This window comes from Hippocampus bargibanti, linkage group LG11 (genome assembly GCF_051943395.1).
Source record: "Hippocampus bargibanti isolate YZ-2025 linkage group LG11, ASM5194339v1, whole genome shotgun sequence".
NCBI classification, from domain to species: domain Eukaryota; kingdom Metazoa; phylum Chordata; class Actinopteri; order Syngnathiformes; family Syngnathidae; genus Hippocampus; species Hippocampus bargibanti.
This window is the reverse complement of record NC_142744.1, coordinates 20,333,843-20,356,638: the sequence shown is the minus strand read 5'-3', so window position 1 is coordinate 20,356,638 and position 22,796 is coordinate 20,333,843. Positions and strand designations below refer to the sequence as shown.

Sequence of the window (22,796 nt, the reverse complement as noted above, 5' to 3'; positions counted from 1 at the left end):
CATAATTTAAAACAAACCACTTCACAATGGATCTTTCTCCTTAAATCCAAATGCATAACAGTAACTTTTTTTTTGTCATAAATACACAGTGTTGGAGATCAGTCCATGTAATTGTTACTACAAATTAAGGATGGGCATTCAAGTACATTTCCTTGAATGGCTAAGGAGAGTAAAGGGGTAAAATGAATATCTTCCCTTTAAAATAAAAAAAAAAAACAACAGAAAACCAGCTATTCAGACCAAATCTGGTTGTCGGTAAGTCGTGCACTAAATTTTGCCTTCCGTTTCTGCAATCAATTGACGTGATATCAATCCCAAATCACAGTTGAAAGAAAGTACAGTCTTAACTCCACTGGAGTAACTGTCAGTCCTTGGTGGGAGAAGAACCTGAGATTTCCTTTGTTGAAGTCTTGTTCATGGGCTACTTCCAGAAGAGAATGTTCCAGAAAAGCAGCCAGCAGGGGTACACCAATAACGCCAGTAGGGGGAAGACCAGCGCACCAAACAATGTGTGGTCCAGAATGCCTTGCGAAATGACCGACAGGAAGAGCAGCCAAGTTTCCTGAAAGCTCAGAGGCATCTCCTGCAGCTCGTGGAAGGCAAAGACAGAGAAGAGCAACGTGCAGGCCGGGCTGAGGACCACCATGACGCAGGCTGTCAGGAACCTGAGGAATACGGCAAACTGTCAGCGTCGAGAAGGGAGGCCAGGCGAACTGTGGTCGTTTTATACTTAGGCATGTGAGGTGTGACACCGGCAGCCACGGGCACCAGCGTGAGGGCTAGGATGAAGCCCAGTGAGAAGTTGAGGAGGGCGGTGCAGCCCAGCAGCACAGCCAAGTACAGCAAGGCCACCAGCTTTAGAATTCTCCAGCCTTTCTCCGTCCCCTCGCCGGACACAAATCTGTCTCACACATACAGAATACACAGAGCAAATTTAAAGGTAGGAAACTGGAATGGAGAATACATGAGAACAAAGCAGTCGCATTGCAATGTTTGATCTACGGAAAGCATGTGACACCTCACCTTACAAACGCTTTAGCTCACGAACTTTTCACCTTACGAACATTAAATTCGCGAGCATATAGTCTTGGCTGACGAACTAGTTTTTGGTGGACAAACCAAACCACACAGCTCCACGGTGGCTGGCGGGCTAGTTTTTGTCACCGACTTTCTTTGAGTGCAGACGTGGTTTGTTATCGAGTGGAGTAATTTTGCTATTATGGGATTTCTATTAAAAGACCCCACCACAGGCTAGTGTTAAGCCGAAGAGGACACAAAAGAAAATTACGGTCGAGCAGAAGAAGGAGATCATCGAAAAACATGACCGAGGTGTGCGTTTGTGTGACTTAGCTTCCCTGTACCAGTATGCTAAGTCGATCATTGCTATGTGTGGCTAATGGTGTTTCTGTGTTGTCTAAGCAATGGTCTCAAGCAATAGAAGAGGTTGAAAAACTTCTGTTGATTTGGATTAATGAAAAGCAGCTAGCAGGGAACAGTGTGAGGGTATTATTGCCAAGAAAGCACGGCAACTTCACTTGGATCATCGACGACTATCACAAAGGTAAATAAAACAACCTTATTATACAGTGCAGTTTATTTCTTTAATTACAATACAATAGCACATTTATAATACATAAAATAATGTATATTTTGTGTAGTTTTTAAGGCTTCTTTAGCAGAAAATTATGTTTTATGGGGATCTGGGAACGAATTATTCTCATTTTAATGGTTTCTTATGGGAAATAAATGTTCGGCAGACGAACGTTTCGCCTTACACACACTTTCTGGGAACCAATTAAGTTTTGTAATTAAGAATTATCACTGTATCTATATTTTATTATGTATCATTTTACTAATGGTTTTATTGTTATGTGCTTTTTTTATTGTTTTTATTGTAAAGTGTCCTTGGGTGTTTTGAAAGGCGCTTGAAATAAAATGTATTATTATTATTATTATTATTATTATGTAATTTGGCATTTGCAAATACATCTATTTTTTCTATCTTTTTGGGGGAGGTGAGACATATCCACCGTTATTTGCTTTGAAACTCATCCATGACTGGCCAATTGCACGCTTGAGCATGGCGTACTTGTTACTTTATTTTCACCCTTGTCAAATCTACAACAAGGACACCACACCATCTCCACTTTCATGCCAGTTTTAATAGCACGAGGGAGGGGGTACACTTTGTTGTTCCTCTATGGTTTGAGCGTAGATTGAGGATCCTGATATCATTATGTGTAATATCGCTTGTTTTTGAGTTTTTTGGTACAACATTAACTCATTCACTATCAGACATGTGCAAAAAATATGTCCACTCCAGTTCCAAGGTTGTTGTCATTTTCACTCTAATTGCAGAGTATTGAGTTTTAGGACTACATAAACATTCAACATAGCATTAGAAACCTTAGACTCTCTTCTTTTATCAGAAAAAAAAAAGAGTTAATTCCTAAGTTATATGGGTCTGGAGCAATATGAAGTGGGGGGGGGGGGGGGGGGGGGGCTGTACAAGGGGTCGAAAATGCCGACCCCTTGTGGAAGGGAAAAAACATTGCCGGAGGTCTGACCAGCGCTTTATCAGCACCCCCGCAAGGAAATCGGAACAAATTCGAGAACGGCGCTCCAAGTGATATTTTCAATTCCCAAATAAATTTGGGGATGGCAGTGAATAAGTTAATAATCTTTTTTTTTGTCAGATGAGACAATAGGTACAGAAATACTACACAAATCATATATAGTTTCAAAATGCGCTCAATAAAATTCACCATTTCTGGAGATGTCGATGTCAATATTAGATATTGTTATGTATTGACGGATTTTTGCGGTGAGAGTCACAAATCTCTGTGTTACCTGTGTGTGTTGTGAGGCAGAGCCAGGCCGGCCGTGTACACGGCAATCGCTGTCAACACCACAGCCTCGGTCTCAGACACGGGGAAGTGCTCCACCGCCATCTCCTGAAAGCGGACGGGTAGTGTGTAGAGAGCCACTCCGGTCAGGTGGCTGATCACCAAAGGAGTCACCACAGACAGCACGCCAGAACTGGACTGCTTTGAGTGGGGAACAACGTGGATTAAAATGCCAACGCACACAGTTGAGAAAGCTGTCGTGCGTGAAACCGTAGTCACCTGCTCCAGATTGGCCACGCCATCTTCTGCCACCGGAGGAGTCGAGAGTTCAACCCACAGATTCAAAGCCTGCATTTCAGTCAAGAGTCAAACCGTGCATTCTTTGTAACTTTGTTTAACTGGGCATGAGAGTAAGGATACGCGCAGCAGCAGGATGACGCCGAGAAGACCAAAGGCTGGCATGTAGTGACAGATGGAGACAAAGTGGGACAGCGAGGGCAAAAGGTAGAAGAAGAAGGACTGGTGCAGGCGCTCCAGCAGGTTGTTCAGCTTGCGATACATTCCTTCCAGCAGCCTAGCAGCGCGCACAAACACACACACGCACATGTAAATAAAAAATAATAATAATACACACACACAAACACTCACACACAAACGCAATGTAGAGCATTCTGATTAATCCTCAAGGTTCCAGAATATTGCGTTTAAAGGCGATGTATAAACAGAAAGTATCAAATAAAAGATTTGACTGGAGCCTCCTTTCATCACACACACAAAAAGGTTGTCTCTATCCTATACATTTTAGTACCAGAAGTAAAACATGGGTCCGTTTCACACAAATCCAGAGATTCGGACACCACAAAAATAAATAATTAGCTCTGTGAAAATATCTATTTTGCCAACGGTTACATGACTAATGAAGATTTATGTACATACAATAATAATATACAATCACCAATGATATTTGAAAAACTTTGCATGCTATTTATGAGTTGTAGTAGTATTTAGTCGTTTGTGTGCATGTACAGTACATACATGAGATCATCCCTTCAACTACTCAATATAAATAATAGCAATGGTCAATTTAGGATACTGGTACTGGGACGCTAAGTCACACAAACGCACACCTCATTCGTGTTTTTCGATGATCTCCTTCTCAGAAGAAGGAGATCGACAGTAATTTTTTTGTGCTTAACACGAGCCTGTGGTGGGGTCTTTTTCGGTCCCATAATAGCAAAATTACTCCCCTCGATAACAAACCACATCACATGCACTCAAAGGGGGTGTGGAAAACTAGTCCCCAGCCACCGTGGTGCTGTTTGACCGTGTGGTTTGGTGTTCATCCGCCGAAAACGAGTCTGCTAGCCACCGTGTGGTTTGGTTCATTTGCCGAAAGCTAGTTCTTATATTCTCGTGAATTTAATGTTCGTAAGGCGAAAAGTTTGTGAGCTAAATCATTCGTAAGCCGAGGTACTACTGTAGTTTAATTACATTAGAAAAATGTGGCATCTTATTTATTATTTATTCAGGAGAGTTTTGTGAACGTCATGCCTCAGATCAAGGGGGTCAAATTCATTTTTGTCGCGGAGCCACATTCTATTTTGAGGCTGTTATGAGTTTGTGGAAATATTACGTAGACAGCACACCGCAAATCGATGAACAACTCGAGGCCAAGAATAATGACTGTTGTTGTGGATTACATGGCAATTTTAAAATTTGATTTCATACTTTAGCAAATAAAATGGAACTTATATGCGGAACTGATATGCGGGATTTGCTTTTGCGGGATGCATGAAATGATGTGGCGGGCCAAGTCTGGCCCCCGGGCCTTGATTTTGACACTTGTGCCTTAGTTTGTGCAAATGATTTGCAAATTTCCCCATTGCGGGACGAATAAAGGTATTCTGATTCTGATTCTGATGATTTATATTGCACATTTTTTTCCATGGATTAATAATTTAGTTGATAGTTGCTCAAATGGATCCTCCACATCCCTTTTTTACACATTCCCAGCTCAACCATCAAACCAAACCTTTCTCCACCTATTCCAAAACAAACCTGCCGATGGTGGTGGTGGTGGTCTTGTACTGGCGGTAGCTGTTAATGCCTTTGATGGTGACCGCCTCCACCTGGTAGCGCAGGAAAAGCCCGTGGTCGCCCCAAGAGTGGCCGCTCGCCTGCTTGAGCATCATCAGCATCATCGTCTGCACAGCGTGGCTGTAGCCCGAAGGGTTGTCCCAGTCATTCCTCTGCAGCTACACCAAAACATTTTATTTAAAGCACATGCCAAGATTTTGATTACGCCCAGTGTTTGTAGATTCTAAACGTTTCTCTGCATTTCCCCACCAAAATCCTTTTTCATATCCTCTTTCAAACTTACATTTCACTTCTCATTTCATTTGTTATCTTCTGATAATGTTGAATGCACTCCCCGATCTGGTTGTTTTTCAATATAAAATGCTTCCAAATGTTCATTACAGACGATATCTGGTTAGAACTCCAGGTGATATACAGTGCCATGCAAAAGTATTCGGCCCCCTTGAATCCTACACCCTTTCGCCACATTTCAGGCTTCAAACATAAAGATATGAAATGTATTTTTTTTGTCAAGAATCAACAACAAGTGGGACACAATTGTGAAGTGTAACAACATTTATTGGATAATTTACACTTTTTTCACAAATAAAAAACTGAAAAGTGGGCCGTGCAATATTATTCGGCCCCTTCGCTTTCAGTGCGGCAAACTCACTCCAGAGGTTCAGTGAGGATCTCTGAATGATCTGATGATGATAAATAGAATCCACCTGTGTGTAACCAAGTCTCCGTATAAATGCACTTGCTCTTTGATGGTCTCAGGGTTCTGTTTGAAGTGCAGAGAGTATCATGAACAGCAAGGAACACACCAGGCAGGTCCCAAATACTGTTGTGGAGAAGTTTAAAGCCGGATTTGGATACAAAAGCATTTCCCACGCTTTAAGCATCTCAAGGAGCACTGTGCAAGCCATCATATTGAAATGGAAGGAGCATCAGACCACAGCAAATCTACCAAGACCCGGTCGTCCCTCCAAACTTTCTTCTCAAACAAGGAGAAAACTGATGCAGCCAAGAGGCACATGATCACTCTGGATGAACAGCAGAGATCCTCAGCTGAGGTGGGAGAGTCTGGACAACAATCAGTCGTACGCTGCACAAATCTGGCCTTTATGGAAGAGTGGCAAGAAGAAAGCCATTTCTCAAAGATATCCCATCAAAAGTCTTGTTTAAAGTATGCCAGAAGCCACCTGGGAGACACACCAAACATGTGGAAGAAGGTGCCCTGGTCAGATGAAACCAAAATTGAACTTTTTGGCCACAATACAAAACGGTATGTTTGGCGTAAAAGCAACACATCTCATCACCCTGAACACACCATCCCCACTGTCAAACATGGTGGTGGCAGCATCATGGTATGGGCCTGCTTTTCTTCAGCAGGGACAAGGAAGATGGTTAAAATTGACGGGAAGATAGATGGAGCCAAATACAAGAACATTCTGGAAGGTATCTGCACAAGACCTGAGACTGGGACGGAGATTTATCTTCCAACAGGACAATGATCCAAAACATAAAGCCAAATCTACAATGGAATGGTTCAAAAATAAACATATCGAGGTGTTAGAATGGCCAGTCAAAGTCCAGACCTGAATCCAATTGAGAATCTGAAGACTGCTGTTCACAAACACTCTCCATCCAACCTCACTGAGCTCGAGCTGTTTTGCAAGGCAGAATGGGCAAGAATGTCAGTTTCTCCATGTGCAAAACTGATGGAAACATACCCCAAGCGACTTGCAGCTGTAATTGGAGGAAAAGGTGGCGCTACAAAGAATTAACGCAAGGGGGCCGAATAATATTGCACACCCCACTTTTCAGTTTTTTATTTGTTCAAAAAAGTTTACATTATCCAAAAAATTTGTTCCACTTCACAATTATGTGCCACTTGTTGTTGATTCTTGACAAAAAAAAATCACATTTATATATTTATATTTGAAGCCCGAAATGTGGCGAAAATTGCAAGGTTCAAGGGGGCCCAATAGTTTTGCAAGGCACTGTATGTACTGCATTGTATTTTGGACAGTCACAATCATTTCAAACTCATATAACTCCAGACCCATATAATTTGGGAATTAGCTCTTTTTTTCTGATGAAAGAAGAGAGTCTAAGGTTTCTTATGCTGCATTGAATGTTTATGAAAATGCAAATGAAAAAATGGAAAATGAGAAAATGGAAATCTGTAAAATTGACCCCTTAACATAATATGAGGGTTAATATGAGGCGCTTTATCCTCTCCTCTTTCATGTGGAACTGCGTTGTGCAACAAAGAGGGCACAGAAAGTGCTTAAGAATGAATGACTCTCTGGGTCTTTGTGTTGTCATGTCATTTTTTAATTTTTCCCAAGATGGCGGCGCGTGAACACGCAGCGGCTCCCCTCTCCCGGCAAATTGGCGTTTTCATGTTTATTATGTTTGTTAAAGTCATTATAAGTGCCTTGCATGCTGGGTCCGAGAGGACAGTCATTTCATCTGTGCTGTATGTCATGCATATTAGCATATTTGACAATAAAGCTGACTTTGACTTTGATCTTTACAGTGAAGGAAATAAATACATTTAGTTAGCCATTTTAAACATTGTAGGATGAATATTAAAATAGTGAGTTAATCAGTATAAATGGTGCTTTGTTTTCAGTGGATGGGTGAAGGAGCAGATGTGGAATGTGTGTTGGAGTTCTGTTTTTGAAGGCACTAGGCACTTTTGACTGACTTATGCAGTCCTAAAACTGAATATTATGTAGGTCCTCTAATTCGAGTGACAATGACAAAAACGCTGACACTGGAGTGGACACATTTTTGGACATCTGGCAGTGAATGAGTAAAAAAAAAAAAAACACACACACACAACGTACGATACACTGGAAAAAAAGTATCTTCAAGATATAAGTCAATCACATTTCGCTTTTTTTTTCTTCAAGATTACACATGGAAATATCCATCAAAAAATTCTGAGTAACATAATGTGGAAAACGTGCCAATAATATAATTTGTAGCTTCCTTACCTTGCCCTGGAATGTGCAAAGTACATCAAACTTTTGACAGAAAGCGTTGAAGAGGTAGATTAGGTCCAGGTTGGGCAGCTGCCCATTGAGCCCTTCTAACACAATGTCCAGGCTGGTCACCACATCACTGCTGAGCTCCAGGGACAGCGCCGCCTGGATGGCACCGGCGCGACCTTGGAGTGGCGACCACTCCATCCCTGCGCAAAGAAAGATATCAGTGATACCAGCTTGTCGGATCGCAGGTGTGAGCGAGGAGCAGTTGGGCACCTGTGATGTTGGTGTGGTGGTATCCCTCCAGCCAGGCCTGCATTCCGATCAGATCGTGTTCATTGACCAGGAAGATGATGTCCTTGGCCCAGTATGGCTGACCTACAAACACAGCAAGTCAATACCGTGGGCAAGTATAAGGACTTTATTTTCATTTGATGATGTTGCGCTCTGCCAAAATTGAGTTCAAGCCGGGTCATAATTTACCAAGAGAACAAAACATGTGGCTGATGGGAAATGGTACTCGGTAATAATGCACATTAAAAACAATAATAACCTAAGTCATTAAATTAATTTCTTTTTTTATCAAGAAATGACTGATTTTACAATTTTATAGTTGGTTATGTTCATGGCATTTTTTTTAATTAGAATGTAACAAAATACAAATATCAGAAAAAAAACAATGACAATAAAATTGATAAACAAAAAAATAAATGTATTATTTTGGACTGTTGTCTTTGCACAGGGACTCTCATAACTGACTTCCTTTGTTGAATGGTTTTCAGTTTTAACAATACCATTTTAAATATTCTTTTCCTTTCGGCTTTTTCCTTCAAGGGGTCGCCACAGCGAATCAGTGTCCTCCATGTTCAGGGGTTTGATTTGCATGTTTGTTTTGGCCAAGCTTTTACGTGGGATGCCCTTCCTGACACAACCCTCTGTATTTATCCGGGCTTGGGACCGGCACAATAAGACACTGGCTTGTGTCCCCTTGTGGCTACAGAACAAGCAACTCTATGAAGTTAATGAAGATATTTTAAATAAGTACAAAAATACAATTGTCTTTTTTTTCCTAGAGCTGCTTTATCATGTCCTTGTTTGCTGTTTGGAAAACATAATACATAAACACAAATGAAAGAAAATGTTCAACTGCTTTGGCAATGATCCATTACATATACTGAGAAAACAAATCTACAAATCTTATGATATAATTTGTTCCGGTTAGTACGATACCCGGTGATTGCGATATTCTGGATGCTACGATGCCCTTTCCATCTCCCGCCAGCCAATTTGGTCTGCTTATATCGATACAAAAGCAGCTTAAAGCTAAATCGATATTTGCTCCAGGATTTCAATACAGTACCACCATTAGCGAAATCTGTATCTGTAACACCGTTAGTCACGTGACCAGCTTTCGTGTAGCAGAGCTCACATCTTTCATTACTGCTGAAATCGCATCTGAAACATACTGTACTTTTCTTATATACAGTTGTTCAACACCAATTTCAACCATGGGGAAACGTAACAATTGTGATATCGGAACGAAGTACAAGGCAATAGTGGCTGTGGAGGAGAAAGAGTTCGACGTGCCGCAGAATACTTTATCAACGTAAGTAATGTAAACATTGCAGTTTTTGTTTACCATACATTTATTTAATTGTGTTGTATTCAGATATCTTTATTGCTTGCAATAATCACTATTTTTCATGCAGTATGTACATGCTGGCGTTCGTGGTTTCTCTTGTGTGTATAGAACAACGAGAGGATTTTGCATTGGTTGAATTTTAGAAAAGAAATAGTCAGTAAAAAAGTGTCATGACGTACAGTACAAAAAAAGCATGCTAGATATGCAATCCATGAACTCAAGGAGAAAATTACATGCCACATCAAAGATCCCCCATTTATTGCCCACTTTTAATGCAGATCGACGCAGGATCGGATATATCAATAGTCCAGTTATATCAATATTTTTTCCGACTCCCGAGAATATCGATATAACGAGACTTTACTGTAACTGCAATTCAAAAAGGCAATTGGAAGATCAGAACAATTAACCAATCTTGAGATGGTGATATTTCCGGGTGTATGCAAAACTTACTTCTGAAGTACTGCGCCAAAACCAGGAGCAGTCCAACAGCCTGGTTGTTGTCATTTCCTTGACTGCACGCAGCGGTCAGCATCAAGGCTTCGGTTCGCGGGGCTCGAGGGGCGCGGAGGATGCCGTACACGTTTGTCCCTTTCACCATCTTGAGGGGGTTGGGAGTAGGAGAGGTTGGCAGAAATGGTGAGCGGAGGAGTTGGAATCAGACAACGAGTGGGATGGGTTGCATTACAAATCTCTCTTTGATTTCATCCGGGAAGGGGAGTGTGCGGGAGAAGCTCTGCGTGAACACCTCCAGGCCTCGATCCTGCATGGCTTTCACCAGCCAGTCGACCGGCATCCCCCTGGACGCAAAATCCTTGTGTTCAAAATGTCTGCCATCCATCTGAATGTCATCAGTCTTACCCTGCTTTGTTCTTCTGTACGCCAAACTCCTTAGCTGTGAACAGCGACCTCTCCCCAGCCTGAAAGCGCTCTTCCACCATGGTGGACCCCATGGCATTCTCAGACATGTGCATGCGCAAGGTGAAGGGCTCAAAAGCCAAACCCATGAGCCAGGCCACACCTGCCACGTAGCACATGACACTGGAGGGGGTGCAAGGGGAAAGTGAAGAAGATGAAGACAGCAAGAAGCATATACGGACGTCACCTCCAAGTATATTCTTGTCATTAAAAAAAAGTTCCGCAAGAGAATATTAAAAAACACAAGTCTACATCACATTAACTTGTATGTAATGTTTGTTATTATCACGGTCGTTTTGGCTTCGACCTGAAGAATATTTCACTTTTCACAAACTTCAGCGCATTATCAATTCCTCCACAGATGACAATACTGCTCAAAACTGAATTCAGTGCATAAAATCCAGATTAAACAAAGACGATTGTGTAAATTGTATTTTTCACAATGTTTATCATCAGACAATTTTACTGCAAAAAATGTTGGCATTGCCTTCTAAAAAATGTAAACTAAAAACATTCTGACAGTTTATGTGAAAACAAAACCAAAAGTAATGAACTGAGACTGAGGGTTCCAACTCTTCAGTTGTATGGAAAACAGTGTCAGGCTTACTCTGCTCCTGAAACCTGTTCCTAAATATAAATTGACATCGCTTGTGACTTTGATGGTACATTGTGGGCAAGGTTGGAAAATTGTTAACAAAGTATTATCAACCTTTGCATTAGTGAATATAGCTCCATGCTTGTGATCTTGTGAGACATCATCAGTCGAAGCCCAAGTCCTGTTTCACTTGGAATACCGCAGATATTGTTTTTCTCTTATCTTAAACCAAGAATGCATTGGTTGTACTTCTAAACATTTGCCTATGAATACTATATACTAAGATGCTTTTTGAGCTAACATGAAAGTGGAGGAAAGTAGTCACATTTTTAAGTCACATGATATAACTGTGATGAAACAAGGAAATACTGTACATCAAGAGTAGTACGCCGGCTTCACAGTGCAGAGGTCCCCGGTTCGCGTCCCGCTCCGGCCTCCCTGTGTGGAGTTTGCATGTTCTCCCTGGGCCTGCGTGGGTTTTCTCCGGGTCCTCCGGTTTCCTCCCACATTCCAAAACCATGCATGGCAGGCAGATTGAACACTACAAAACTGTCCCTAGGTATGAGTGTGACAGTGACTGTTGTTTGTCTTTGTGTGCCCTGCGATTGGCTGGCAACCCATTCAGGGTGTCCCCCGCCTCATACCCGAAGACAGCTGGGATACGGTCCAGCACCCCCCGCGCGACCATAATGAATAAGCGGTACGGAAAACGCATGGATGTACATCAAGAGTATTGGAGACGGACGTTCAGAATTATCCAATTAAAAGAAGGCGAGCATTTGAAGGAAGTCCATTCTTTAAAACCATTTTGACCAAGCTGTACTCAGAGTTTACAAGACCTGGCCACAAATCTTTCTATCAACCCCATCCTTGTTTATTTTGTTTCATTATTGTTAAGCATAAAAAGTAAATGTGTACTTTCTTTTTTAATGGCGTTTATCGTTGTTTTAAGAATGATATGAGTAAATGTTGAGAACATGAATATAAGAACAAAATGAACACACCAGATTGGAGTATTGAGGCGCGTGAGCAGGCGGATCAATGGCCTTCTTCTACTGGGATCAGACAGAAGTCCCATGGTGATCGGGAATAAAACTTGAACAAATATAAAAACATATAAATCAACACACAGATATAGATGTGAAATAGACAGTACATTTGTGACACATTGCTTTCTTTCGATACCTGCTCTCAAAGGCTCACTTAACAACTGAGACCGTTCCGCACTCAGCTAACGAGCTAATTTCAGCAAAACGCCAACAGATTTATTTTTTCAAGCACGGACACAAAACAACAATGAATTATTAACCTGTATGGTTTTAAGTAATGAAGTGCTCAGAAGAAAAAATACCCTTTTCCAATCATGAATGCCGGGCAGAACAAGGAAGAACACAGCAGTTTGGATTTTCGTTGTTTCTACTCGGTGCAGTAACATTGTGCACCTACTTCCGGTAATCGAGTGTTTTGGCCAAGCTTTTACGTCGGCTGCCCTTCCTGACACAACCCTCTGTATTTATTATTGCTTGGTGTCATGAAAATGTCAATAGTGTTTAATCATTTTATTGAATGTGTTTAAATCGCAACATGACTCATTCATTTGAATTTTAACACTAAAAATATTTCTCCATCCGATAAAAGTTAAGTTTCACAAATCATAAATCGGGAGATTTTCGGACTTGTGACTGTGGGGCGTGTTAAAATAATGTGAGCGTTACAAAAGTGTAAATTACAAGTAAATAAAACACAAAAAATGCGTTCATTGTTTATCTATTCAATTAGTATAAAAATATATTTTGTAAGCGGGTTCGGTAAATGATATGACTTCTGAATAGAGTTGAGGTTCTTTATTAGGACAGCTGTGTTGGTTGGAGGGAGAAGGCAATTGACATGTGTGGCTCTCGTAGGCTCTCATCAGACTGACTTGCAGCAGCGCGCATGCTCCTTTGGTTTATAGCCAGGCAGAGCGCCGATGCGTATGTGGAACTGCTGCGGCTTGGAATTGAAGCAGATTTATGTGGAACAGGAGATGTGAGACAATCTGTTTTCGTCAATGGATGCTACAGCTGCGTGTTTGCTTTCAATATTTAGCTTGTAGTTGACATGCACATTCCACCATGATGTCCCTGATCCACTGGTGGAAAGACGCTTTGATCCTCTCCTCTTTCATCTAGAACTGTTTCATGTCATCACAAAGAGGGTACAGCAAGTCCTGAAGAATGAATGTCTCTCTGTGTCTTTGTTTTGTCATATTGTCTCTATGCTGTCATATTATTTGTTATTATTATTATTTTTGTTCTTTTGACTTCAAGACGGCGCCGCGAGAGTGGCTGCCTTTCCAGCAGCTCATGTATTTCGTTTTTCTACTTTCATTCCTTTCATCACTTTGCTGCTGTGAAATGTAAATTTCTCCACTGTGAGACTAATAAAGGCATATCCAATCCAATCCAATCACTAGTAGAACATGCAAATATGATGTGCTCATATCATTACATCTCCCTTTCTTAATTGAAAATTTACTTTTAACAAATGTAATGAATTTAATTATGTCAGGAATTAGCTAATTTAAACTTGAATAAAGTCTTAGCAAATTTTACAATAATAAATGAAACATTCACATGAAACATTCACATCCTCTTTTCACCACATGATCACTTAGAAAACATGTTAAATGATTTCAATCAGCCTCTGAGGTGGTTTCACTTTCCTTGAGGATTTTCGGATAGCATGTCCTGGATCCATGAGTCGTCACCTTACCGTGGTGGAGGGGTTTGTGTGTCCCAATGATCCTAGGAGCTAGGTTGTCTGGGGCTTCATGCCCCTGGTAGGGTCACCCATGGCAAACAGGTCCTGGGTGAGGGACCAGACAAAGTACGACTCAGAAGACCCCATATGATGAAAAAGACAAATGGATTTGGTTTTCCCTTGCCCGGACGCGGGTCCCGGGGCCTCTCTCTGGAGCCAGGCCTGGAGATGGGGCTCGTTGGCGAGCGCCTGGTGGCCGGGCCTACCCCCATGGGGCCCGGTCAGGCTCAGCCCGAAGAGGAAACGTGGGTCCCCCTTCTCAAGGGCTCACCACCCATGGGAGGGGCCAGAGGGGTCGGGTGCAATGTGAGCTGGGCAGCAGCCAAAGGCGGGGACCCTGGCGGTCCGACCCTCGACTGCAGAAGCTAGCTCCGGGGACGTGGAATGTCACCTCTCTTACAGGGAAGGAGCCTGAACTGGTGCACGAGGTTGAAAAGTTCCGACTAGACATAGTTGGGCTTGCCTCCACACACAGCCTGGGTTCCGGTACCAGCCCTCTCGAGAGGGGTTGGACTCTCTTCCACTCTGGAGTTGCCCACGGTGAGAGGCGTAGAGCAGGTGTCGGCATACTTATTGCCCCCCGACTCGCCGCCTGTACATTGGGATTCACCCCAGTAGACGAAAGGGTTGATTCCCTCCGCCTTCAGGTGGGGGGACGGGTTCTGACTGTTGTCTGTGCATATGCACCAAACAGCAGTTCAGTGTACCCATCCTTTTTGGAGACCTTAGGGGGTGTGCTGGAGAGCGCTCCGCCTGGGGACTCCCTTGTTCTGCTGGGCGATTTCAATGCTCATGTGGGCAATGACAGTGGGACCTGGAAGGGCGTGATTGGGAGGAATGGCCCCCCCGATCAGAACAGGAGTTGTGTCTTGTTATTAGACTTCTGTGCTCAACACGGATTGTCTATAACAAACACTTTATTCAAACATAAGGGTATCCATATGTGCACGTGGAACCAGGACACCCTTGGTCGCAGTTCGGTGATTGACTTTATAGTTGTATCATCGGATTTGCGTCCTCATGTTTTGGACACTCGAGTGAAGAGAGGGGCGGAGCTGTCAACTGATCACCACCTGGTGGTGAGTAGGCTCTGTTGGTGGGGGAAGATGCCAGTCCGACCTGGAAGACCCAAACGTGTTGTGAGGGTTTGTTGGGAACGCCTGGCAGAATCCCCTGTCAGAAGGAGTTTCAACTCCCACCTCCGGCAGAACTATACACATGTCCCGGGGGAGGTGGGGGACATTGAGTCCGAATGGACCATATTCCGTACCTCCCTTGCTGAGGCGGCAAATCAGAGTTGCGGCCGTAAGGTGGTTGGTGCCTGTCGTGGCGGCAATCCCCGTACTCGCTGGTGGACACCAGTAGTTAGGGATGCCGTAAAGCTGAAGAAGGAGTCCTACCGGGCTTATATAGCCTGTGGGACTCCTGAGACAGCTGACACGTATCGACTAGCCAAGCGGAATGCAGCCTCGGTGGTCGCCGAGGCGAAAACACGGGCATGGGAAGAGTTCGGTGAGGCCATGGAAGCCGACTTCCGGACCGCTTCGAGGAAATTCTGGTCCACCATCCGGCGTCTGAGGAGGGGAAAGCAGTGCACCACTAACACTGTGTACAGTGAGAGTGGGGCGCTGCTGACTTCGACTCGAGACGTCGTGAACCGGTGGGCAGAGTACTTCGAAGACCTCCTCAACTCCACCAACACGCCTTCCTTGGAGGAAGCAGTGTCTGGGGACTCCAAGGTGGGCTCTCCGATCCTTGTGACTGAAGTCACCGAGGTGGTTAAAAAGCTCCTCGGTGGCAAGGCCCCGGGGGTGGATGAGATCCGACCGGAGTTCCTAAAGGCTCTGGATGTTGTGGGGCTGTCCTGGCTGACACGCCTCTGCAACATTGCGTGGTCATCGGGGAGAGTGCCTCTGGATTGGTAGACCGGGGTGGTGGTCCCCCTTATTAAAAAGGGGGACCGGAGGGTGTGTTCCAACTACAGAGGGATCACACTCCTCAGCCTCCCTGGAAAGGTCTATTCAGGGGTCCTAGAGGGGCGGGTCCGTCGGAAAGTCGAGCCTCAGATTGAGGAGGAACAGTGTGGTTTTCATCCCGGCCGCGGAACAGTGGACCAGCTCTACACCCTTAGCAGGGTCCTCGAGGGCGCATGGGAATTCGCCCAACCACTCTACATGTGTTTTGTGGACTTGGACAAAGCGTTTGACCGTGTCCCTCGTGGAGTTCTGTGGAGGGTACTTCGGGAGTATGGGGTACAGGAGCGGCTGATACGGGCCGTTCGGTCCCTATATGACCGATATCAGAGTCTGGTTCGCATTGCCGGCAGTAAGTCGGAATCGTTTCCAGTGAGGGTTGGGCTCCGCCAAGGCTGCCCTTTGTCACCGATTCTGTTCATAACCTTTATGGACAGAATTTCTAGGCGCAGCCGAAGCGTTGAAGGTTTCCGTTTTTGGTGGCCTCAGTATAGCATCTCTGCTTTTTGCAGATGATGTTGTACTGTTGGGGCCTTCAAGTGGAGCTCTCCAACTCTCGCTTGAGCGTTTCGCAGCCAAATGTGAAGCGGCTGGGATGAGAATCAGCATCTCCAAATCTGAGACAATGGTTCTCAGTCGGAAAAGGGTGGAGTGCCCTCTCCGGGTCGGGGAGGAGATTTTGCCTCAAGTGGAGGAGTTTAAGTATCTGGGTGTCTTGTTCACGAGTGAGGGTGTAAGGGATCGAGAGGTCGACAGGCGGATCGGTGCGGCGTCTGCCGTGATGCGGACTTTGTACCGATCTGTCGTGGTGAAGAAGGAGCTGAGCCAAAAAGCAAAGCTCTCAATCTACCGGTCGATCTACGTCCCAACCCTCATCTATGGTCACGAGCTATGGGTTGTGTCCGAAAGAACGAGATCCCGGATGCAAGCGGCCGAAATGAGCTTTCTCCGTCGGGTGTCCGGGCTCTCCCTTAGAGATAAGGTGAGAAGCTCGGTCATCCGGGAGGGGCTCAAAGTCGAGCCGCTTCTCCTCCACATCGAGAGGAGCCAGATGAGGTGGCTTGGGCATCTGATTAGGATGCCCCCAGGACGCCTCCCTCGTGAGGTGTTCCGGGCACGCCCCACTGGCAGGAGACCCCGGGGACGACCCAGAACACGCTGGAGAGACTATGTCTCCCAGCTGGCATGGGAACGCCTCGGGATCCGCCAGGACGAGCTAGAAGAAGTGGCTGGGGAGAGGGAAGTCTGGGCTTCCCTACTGAAGCTGCTGCCCCCGCGACCCGACCCCGGATAAGCGGCAGAGGATGGATGGATGGATGTCCTGGATTTAGAGGGGTTATAACAGTCTCTGTTACAGTCTCTGTTTGTTGACTTGCTGTGGTTGGTTCCATGAGAAGATCTCGGCGGTTTCTTCTTAAAACAGCACCTTCCTCTGTCTGAATGTTGTATGACTTTGGTTGGACCTGATGCAGAACAGTCCCTTTCTGTGACCATGTGTCTGTTTTGTCTTTGTACCGTACTTGGTCACCGGTGGGTAGTTCAGGTAGGTTCCGTGTTCCTCTGTCATGGTTAGAACTTTTTTGTTTCTGTTGTTCTTCCTCACTTTCTCCCCTTCCGTTGTCTTTAGCAGGTTTTCCGGGATGGGTAAGTTGGATCTCAGCACGCGTCCCATGAGTAGCTGGGCCGGGGACATACCACACTCGAGCGGCGTTGTGCGATACACTAGCAAGCTCTGGTAGAAATCCGTTCCACTGTCTGTTGCCTTGTACATCAGCCTTTTCACAGTCTTGACAGAACTTTCCACCAATCCATTGGATTGTGGAAAATGTGGACTTGAGTTTATGTGTTTAAAGTCCCACTCCTTTGCAAAGTTTCTGAACTTTTATTTTTTAATTCTGGACCGTTATCAGAAAACACTTGGTTTGCAATCCCGTTTCGAGCAAATATGGCCTTCATGCATGTTTCTGATGTTGTAGCTTGCAGTCTGCAAACTTCTGGATACAAGCAGTAGTAGTCTGTGATCAAAGGATAATTTACCTTGACACGAAAACAGGTCAGCACCCACCTTCTGGTATGGTCTTTCTGGTGCTCTGTGTGGTTGTAGTGGTTCTGCCGGTTGATTTGCTTGATATTTGAGGCAAATTGTACATCTCGACACTTGATCTGTGATGTCTTGATTCATTCAAGGCAACAACATCAGTTGTCGTGCTCTTTTCCTGCACTTTTCAATTCCCAGATGTCCTTCATAGATCTTTGGAATGACAATCTTACTGCCTTTGTATATGATTTCATCCACTACAGATAACTCCATCCTGTAGTTCCAATATTCTGCTGCGTCTGGTAAACAATTTTGTTCCCCTTTGGGCCATCAATTTTTGATGATTTGTTTGAATTGTTTCAGTGTCTCATCAGAATCAGAATCATCTTTATTGCCAAGTATGTAGAACACACAAGGAATTTGTTTCCGGTAGAACACGCTGCACTAGTATCGTCGTCAAAAAAAAAAACTGCTAAGTGGCACTCATCTTTGTTTCCATCCGTATAAGCTCCATCTTTGCATCTGCAACTGGCAATGCACTGGTGATCATGTCACTTTTCTTTATCACATGCCTGTTCGGATGTATGACTGGTGGCACACTTTTGTCCACTCTGATTGTGTGTTCTCCTGGTAGGCAGCCTAACCCTTGAAACAAGTCTTTGTACTGCTACATCAGTTGATCATATACTGTCTCTTTTTGTCTGTCCACGACAAAAACTCTCTTCACTAGGTGTAGTCTTTCAATCCAAGTCCAAGATGGTGCCCGAGTAGGCAGCCGTCAGCAGGTGCTCTCATGAGCCTTGCTTTGTTTTGTTGTTTTTGTCTATTTTAATAATAAATAATAATACATTTTATTTCAAGCGCCTTTCAAAACACCCAAGGACACTTTACAATAAAAACAACAAAACAAAGCACATAACAATAAAACCATAAGTAAAATGATACATAATGAAATAGCAGATAGAACTATACATTGAAAGCAATTTTAAACAAGTGGGTTTTGAGGTGAGCCTTGAAAATAGGGAGGGAGTCAATATTGCGGATGTTGGGTGGAAGAGAATTCCAGAGTTTGGGAGCAGAGCGGCTGAAAGCTCTGCAACCCATCATGGTGAGACGGGCAGAGGGCACATAGAGGTGAAGGGAGGATGAAGATCTGAGGGACCGAGAGGGAACAGAGATTTGAAGCAGGTCAGAAAGATAGGGAGGGGCAAGGTTATGGATGGCTTTGAATGTAAATAGAAGTATTTTGAATTTGATACGATGTTTAACAGGTAGCCAGTGGAGTTGCTGGAGGACAGGGGTGATGTGGTGAAAGGAGGGGGTTCTAGTGATGATTCGGGCTGAAGAATTTTGAACGAGTTGGAGTTTATGGAGAAATTTTTGTTTTCTTTTGTCACCTTGTACTGTTGTGCGTCGTGTGGAATGGATATGGATTGTTTTTCAGCAACAAGGAGGAGACTGTGCTGAGCGGTTTCGCCTTTTCGGCAGCATGAATATACCAGTACTGTTTTTGAATGAGAGGTGCTATTCGACTGGCTTCGCTGGACAGCTCTGCGGCCATTGTGCTTTTTTGCGCCTGTAATGGGCAGCATCTTCACAGCCCCGCTTTGTTCAACGGAAGGTCGGGGCTGTTGGACAATCTGCGGCTGGATGGATTCATGGCTTGAGGAGCCCGCGATAAGAAGAAAGGAGCGTCAGCGCCGAGCGACGATGCGTGTGTGTGGAACTGTTGCGGCTTGGAATTGAAGCAGATTTATGTGGGACAGGAAATGTGAGACAATCTCTTTTTGTCAATGGATGCTACAGCTGCGTGTTTGCTTTCAACATTTAGCTTGTAGTCAACGTCTGTGTAAGCTCTCAGTCGTACAGGAGTGGTCCATCGATGAGAAGGTTTCTTCAGCCGTCATCTGTACAAAAGTGAAGGTTTCGGACGTTTCGCCTCCTATCCAAGAGGCTTCGTCAGCGAACTAATGTCTGACTGGTCGTATTGGCCCCATTTATATATCCCTAATGTCCAGACATGGTGGCGCCGGACACAGCTATGATAGGTCCCTACTCTCAGGTTGGGGGGAGCAGAGGACCACTCCCTGTGGCCCCACTGATTGTTCCTACATTCCTGACTAACGACTGGCCCATTACCCCCACTCCCACCGGTATCACCTCATCAGCATAACGACCCTCATCAGCATTGCGAAAGTTGCCTAACCTGTTTTGCCTAAGCAGGCTATTGTATGAACGATCCAAATTGAACCTCACCCCACCAGACCGGTTTAATGAAGGATTTTGTTGTTTTATAAGAATCGCCTCTTTTACCCCCCTTTCAAACCATCTATGTTCTTTCGCTAAGATTTTAACCTCATTGTTGTCAAATGAGTGGTTGCTAGCTTTTAGGTGCAAATGTACTGCCGATTGAGGCCCACTAGTATTATCCCTGCGATGTTGATAAAGTCTTTTTTTGACAATTTGTTGAGTCTCCCCAATGTACTGCTCTTTACAATTTTCATTCTTACAATGTATGGAATAAACTACATTACTTTGTTTTTCATTTGGTAGCCTATCTTTTGGATACACTAATTTTTGCCTTAACGTGTTTATCGGTTTGAAATAAGTAGGAATTTTATGTTGCCAAAGGACTCTTTGTAATTTTTTAGAAACTCCTGCAATGTAAGGTACTGCTACTCCTCTCCTTTTTGAATCTTGAGAATTATTGGTTTCGTTCGCTATTCTTTCTTTCTGACATTTGTTGAATGACCACTGAGGGTACCCACAGTTAGTGAGTGCTCTCCTGATATGTTTTGACTCCTTTTCTCTACCTTCAGTGCTAGTTGGTATTAGTTTAGCCCTATGCTGGAGGGTTCTGATAACTCCTAGTTTATGTTGTAAAGGGTGGTTAGAGTCAAAAAGTAAGTATTGGTCAGTGTGCGTAGCCTTCCTAAAGACTTCTGTTTTTAGCGCTCTGTCCTCTTTTATAATTACTTTACAATCCAAGAAGGCTAGTTGGTTCTCTTGAATGTCCTCACTAGTAAATTTAATGTTGAAGTCTACAGAGTTGAGGTGATCTGTGAAGGATTGAATTTCTTGTTTCTTAATTATGACAAAAGTATCGTCCACATATCTAAACCAGTGTCTAGGTTTTGTCCCCGGGAAGGATGCGAGGGCCTGCTTCTCCATCTCTTCCATGTAAAGATTAGCCACTATGGGTGAAACTGGTGAGCCCATAGCACAACCATGAATTTGTTTATAAAAATTTTCCCGGAATTGAAAATACGTAGTATTAAGGCAGATTTCTAATAGTAATATGTAGTCAACGTGCACATTCCACCATGATGTCCCTGATCCACTGGTGAAAAGATGCTTTGATCTCTCCTCTTTCATCTAGAACTGCTTTATGTAACAAAGAGGGTACAGAAAGTGCTAAAGAATGAATGACTCTCTGTGTCTTTGTATGTTATATTGTCTTTGTGTTGTCATATTTTCTTTTTGTTCTTTTGACTTCAAGACGGCGCCGCGAGAGTGGCTGCCTTTCCAGCAGCTCATGTATTTTGTTTTTCTACTTTCATTCCTTTTATCACTTTGCTGCTGTGAAATGTAAATTTCTCCACTGCGAAACTAATAAAGGCAAATCCAATCCAATCCTAGTAGACCCTGTACATCCCTTGGAACTATGATGAAAGATAGCTTATGTAATGTAGTGATCCAATCTTTTTCTTCTCTTTCATCTTTTACAGCATTCACATAAAGTTCCTCCACTTCATAATGATCATCTACTGCATCTACCTTGCCTTTCATTTCTTGGTTCCTGCAGCAACGAGCGTAGTGATTTGCTTTGTCGCAGTTTTTACATATTTTCCCATATGCTGGACACTGCTTTGGGAGATGTTGCGTACCACATCGAGTACAACATTTTTGTTTGAATGTCCTATTTTTGTTGGGTTGTCTCACTCTTGCTTTCATATCAGCAGTCTTGTTTTTGTCGAATCTGTGTGCATTTCCTTCCACTGCATCCACATTGCAGCTAGAATCATTTAGCAGCTTTTTAGCCTGTGATTTAACAGTCTCAGCGGCTCTACACAGTGCTAAGGCTTTTTCCAGGTCCAGATCTGATTCTCTGAGAAGCCTTTCTTTCAGTTTATTGTCTGTAATGCCACACACTATTCTGTCTTTGATCAGTGATTCTGTTAATCCACCGAACTCACATGTCTTTGATCTGTTTCTTAGCTCATTTGCATATTGGTCAATAGTTTCTCCAACTGTCTGTACACATGTGAAGAATCTGTGCCTTTCAAATGTCACATTGCATTTCGGAATGCAGTAAGCTTCAAACTTTTCCATTATTTTTGAAAGCTTCATCTTGTCATCCTCAGCATCAAATGTGAAGTTATTGTAGACCTCTAGAGCTTCCTCTCCCACAACGTGCAAAAACATGGATGCTTTCATCTTTGAATGGCTTTCATCAGCTCCAATTGCAGACAAATACAGTTCAAAATGTTGATTAAAAAAATCTTCCAGTTTTCAGCCACGTTACCTGTTAGCAGAGCTGTGGGTCGACGTAAAGCTTCCATTTTTGTCGTTTTCTGCCGGGGGTTGTGCTCAATGTCTTTCCTCCGTGAAATCTTCCGTTTCAAGTCCTTTTATCGTCCTCTTGTCTTCCAGACTGATTCTGACATCATGTGTTGCTTTATGTAAGCAGGTTCGGTAAATGATACAACTTCTGGATAGAGTTGAGGTTTTTTATTCGGACGGCTGTGTTGGTTGGAGGGAGAAGGCAATTGACATGTGTGGCTCTCATCAGACTGACTTGCAGCAGCGCGCATGCTCCTTTGATCTATAGCCAGGCATCACTAGTAGAACATGCAAATACGATTTGCTCATATCATTACATCACCCAGCACGTGCACGGGAGG

The 22,796-nt window shown here is 43.8% G+C and overlaps 1 protein-coding gene across 6 annotated transcripts; it reads right to left on the bottom strand.

Moving 5' to 3' along the window:
* Positions 1–40: 40 nt before the first annotated feature.
* Positions 41–22,553, bottom strand: gpaa1 (glycosylphosphatidylinositol anchor attachment 1). 6 transcript variants are annotated; one of them, XM_089008258.1, is made up of 14 exons: positions 12,431–12,482; positions 12,265–12,318; positions 12,084–12,174; positions 10,428–10,607; positions 10,255–10,366; positions 10,020–10,167; positions 8,201–8,302; positions 7,934–8,130; positions 4,905–5,101; positions 3,267–3,420; positions 3,126–3,194; positions 2,851–3,047; positions 731–901; positions 41–665 (listed from the first exon to the last, which is right to left on the bottom strand). In XM_089008258.1, exons 3-14 carry the CDS (start codon positions 12,155–12,157, stop codon positions 422–424), a joined length of 1,845 nt encoding a protein of 614 aa, XP_088864384.1. In that variant the 5' UTR covers positions 12,158–12,174; positions 12,265–12,318; positions 12,431–12,482; the 3' UTR covers positions 41–421. The 6 variants fall into 6 exon arrangements, with proteins under 6 accessions (XP_088864384.1, XP_088864380.1, XP_088864381.1 ...); XM_089008254.1 differs by lacking the exons at positions 12,265–12,318; positions 12,431–12,482 and adding an exon at positions 22,418–22,553; XM_089008255.1 differs by lacking the exons at positions 12,265–12,318; positions 12,431–12,482 and adding an exon at positions 22,418–22,553 and having other exon boundaries at positions 2,851–3,044.
* Between the last annotated feature and the right edge of the window lie 243 nt (positions 22,554–22,796).